General features: G+C 42.0%; 2 protein-coding genes across 2 annotated transcripts in view; both read left to right on the forward strand.

Annotated features, from left to right (window-relative positions):
• Window positions 1–2,486, forward strand: part of LOC106943022 (trichohyalin-like) — a gene marked incomplete at its 3' end in the record, with an annotated part of 17,852 nt that overhangs the window by 9,305 nt on the left and 6,061 nt on the right. The window lies entirely within an intron of this gene.
• Window positions 17–1,962, forward strand: LOC106943023 (coiled-coil domain-containing protein 42A-like). The gene is made up of 3 exons (XM_015026368.1): window positions 17–1,430; window positions 1,519–1,674; window positions 1,782–1,962. Exons 1-3 carry the CDS (start codon window positions 1,302–1,304, stop codon window positions 1,887–1,889), a joined length of 393 nt encoding a protein of 130 aa, XP_014881854.1. The 5' UTR covers window positions 17–1,301; the 3' UTR covers window positions 1,890–1,962.

The following is a 2,486-nucleotide window of genomic DNA, read 5'->3' on the forward strand; positions in this document are numbered from 1 at the left end:
AGGACTGATCAGAAAAAGATAAACATATTTTAACCAAAAATGCAGAAGACAGAAACACACGCAAGCTATTTATGCTGAAGTCAGACATCGGGTTTTTGCGGTTCTGATGCTGTTTTCTACATGTTAAACCTGCTGAGACATTTGAAGATCAAGTGACGGTTCAGTTAACACCGCATGTCATCTCTACCACCCTCTAACAAGTATACTGTACGTTACGCAGTGTAAGGATTAGATTAATAAGCTCTATCTTAGAAAAACTAATAGTTGAAAAAGTATTTCCTTTGCCTGAATTTATTATTTTTTGATTAATACATTTGGTGGAAACCATCCTGACATCACTGCAGGGGCTCTTCGATATCTGGAGGTACAGCCAATCAGCAAGTAATATGAATGGCTCTCTTGGATTGGCTGCTTTGCAAATGCCAGCTAATAGCGTGTCAAGCAGCACTTTCACATTTTAAAGATGTACACAAAAATCTGTGAAAAAGTGGGTTTTTTGCAAATAATTTAGAGTTACGTTCAACAGACAAATGTGTGAATAGGTGCATCTGCAGGTAACGAGTGTGGAGAGTCCGTTGTAATTTTTTGCATCTTTTAATGTTAGTCTTTGAAATATCACAGTGTGTACATGAGTTTATGTTTGTCTGTCTTATCCCATCATTTTTAGTATTTGAGTAGCTTTGATTTCAAATAGCTTTTTACTTTTACTTGAGTAAAACCTTTGGGTCCTCTGCCCAACTCTGATTAAAACTTGAACTGTGGAAATTTGAAAAATCTAAAACCAGGACTCGTTTTTTACTTTATTTTTATTTTAACTTTTCCATTTGGACATCTGAGAAAAAAAAACAACAACAACATGATAGTGGATCTATCCCACCTGTCCTTTTCCTACACACATAACGCCCTCCACTATAGTCCACTTCCTGCTTTAGGAGTGCTCTCCGGTCCGACATGCATTCAAACCGCGCCAGAGTTCACTTTAACCGAACTGAGACCAAGGCTTTCAGGCGGGCCGGAGTTTTGCTTTTTGGGTCGATTGCACACTCACACCTTCCGAAACAAACCGGACTTTCTGGGCAAACGAACTGGATTTCAATTAAAGCGGACTAAACAGGGCCGGTGCGAACGCACCCTTAAATTTGTTTTGAACTTCGCATTTATTTTTGCTCCCGTTTGTCACCAGGCGACCCTAACTCTGTGTCTCGCAGTTTACCAACGTGGACGAGCTCGCGGGTTACTTTGAGAACCTCCTCTACATCAGGGATCAGCTGTACCAGAGGGAGACTCAGGTGCAGGAGCGCATGGAGGAGCAGAAGAAAGCCTGCCAGATCCTGAAGGACAAGCACAACCTGGTGTGGCTGCAAAAGAACAACCACCTGTCGCAGCTCCAGACCGAGCTGGAAAAGGCCCGCTCTGAAGCTCTGATATGGGTACGGGAGCGCCTAATCACAGCCTCATCGTAGCCTGGAAGCTAAAGACGCTCCGAGAGAAGCTCAGGTGTCGCTTGTGTTTCTGCAGGAAAGGCAGTGGAACCAAATTCAGGAAACGGCTGCAAAGAAGACGCTGGAGCTGGGCCAGATTACGTATGCGACCCTTAACCTGTTCGAAATGGCCGGCGGGGTGACTGGAGTGGGCGGTTTGCACATCCACGACACGGAGAAACAACTGGAGGCGGTAAGTGACCTGAGGGAAGAAGCGTAAGGCAGCCGGAGTAAGAAAAGAAAGAACTGATGGGTGTGTGTGTGTGTGTGTGTGTGTGTGTGCGTGTGTTTCCTCCTCAGATCAAGAACTTCATGATGGACCACACAGACATTGTGAAACATTATCAGACACACATGCATCGAGAAGCCAGAGGAAGCAAATCAGAAAACATAGGAAATACTAAGTAGCAAACTGTTTAACCTTGTCCCAGTGTTGTGATGTTACAGTGTCTATGTCAAACAAAATAAAAAGCAGAAATTACTTTTCTTCTCTTTGTTTGTGTTGTTTTTTTTTTACCCAAACTTAGAGACTGAACCCTATTTTTCATTCTTTGAACACTATTGGGTAGAAAAGTTGGATGGAAGTTGATTGTTGCAGTTTGTAGGATGTGTGGATTCTGGTGCAACACTTGCGCAAGATGTTTTACATTATATTTAATATTCTAATTTTTTTTTTTATAAAACCTCATGATATAAATTGAAAAAAAGTACTCCTGCAAAACAATTTGAAAAGTTGGATTTTCTGTGTCCGGCACTTACAGGATTAAGGTTGGTTTTGATTTCCCAACTTATCTTATCCTTGTTTTATCTGTTCCTGTTGCAAAAACACATAATTCCTGATATAATTCCCCCAGGTTTTATGGTCAGCTCTTGGGATTAGGCTTTCCCCCTCATCCCTGGACCCGCCTAAAACAGGTAAACGGAAAAACTAAGTACACCCCATGATCCAGCAGCTGGAATACTCACCTCGTGCAGCGTTTTTTTGTTTTTTTTCTATTGGATATT

This window comes from Poecilia latipinna, unplaced genomic scaffold (genome assembly GCF_001443285.1).
Source record: "Poecilia latipinna isolate Pla-1442-1.1 unplaced genomic scaffold, P_latipinna-1.0 Scaffold4789, whole genome shotgun sequence".
Taxonomy (NCBI): Eukaryota; Metazoa; Chordata; class Actinopteri; order Cyprinodontiformes; family Poeciliidae; genus Poecilia; species Poecilia latipinna.

What these genes read in the sequence shown, in the direction of transcription:
- LOC106943023 (XM_015026368.1), top strand. Translation starts at nt 1,302, where the DNA reads ATGGAGGAGCAGAAGAAAGCCTGCCAGATCCTGAAGGACAAGCACAAC. An exon ending in GCTCTGAAGCTCTGATATGG is followed by an intron (nt 1,431 to 1,518) that starts GTACGGGAGCGC and finishes GTGTTTCTGCAG; the next exon opens with GAAAGGCAGTGGAACCAAAT. An exon ending in CGGAGAAACAACTGGAGGCG is followed by an intron (nt 1,675 to 1,781) that starts GTAAGTGACCTG and finishes TTTCCTCCTCAG; the next exon opens with ATCAAGAACTTCATGATGGA.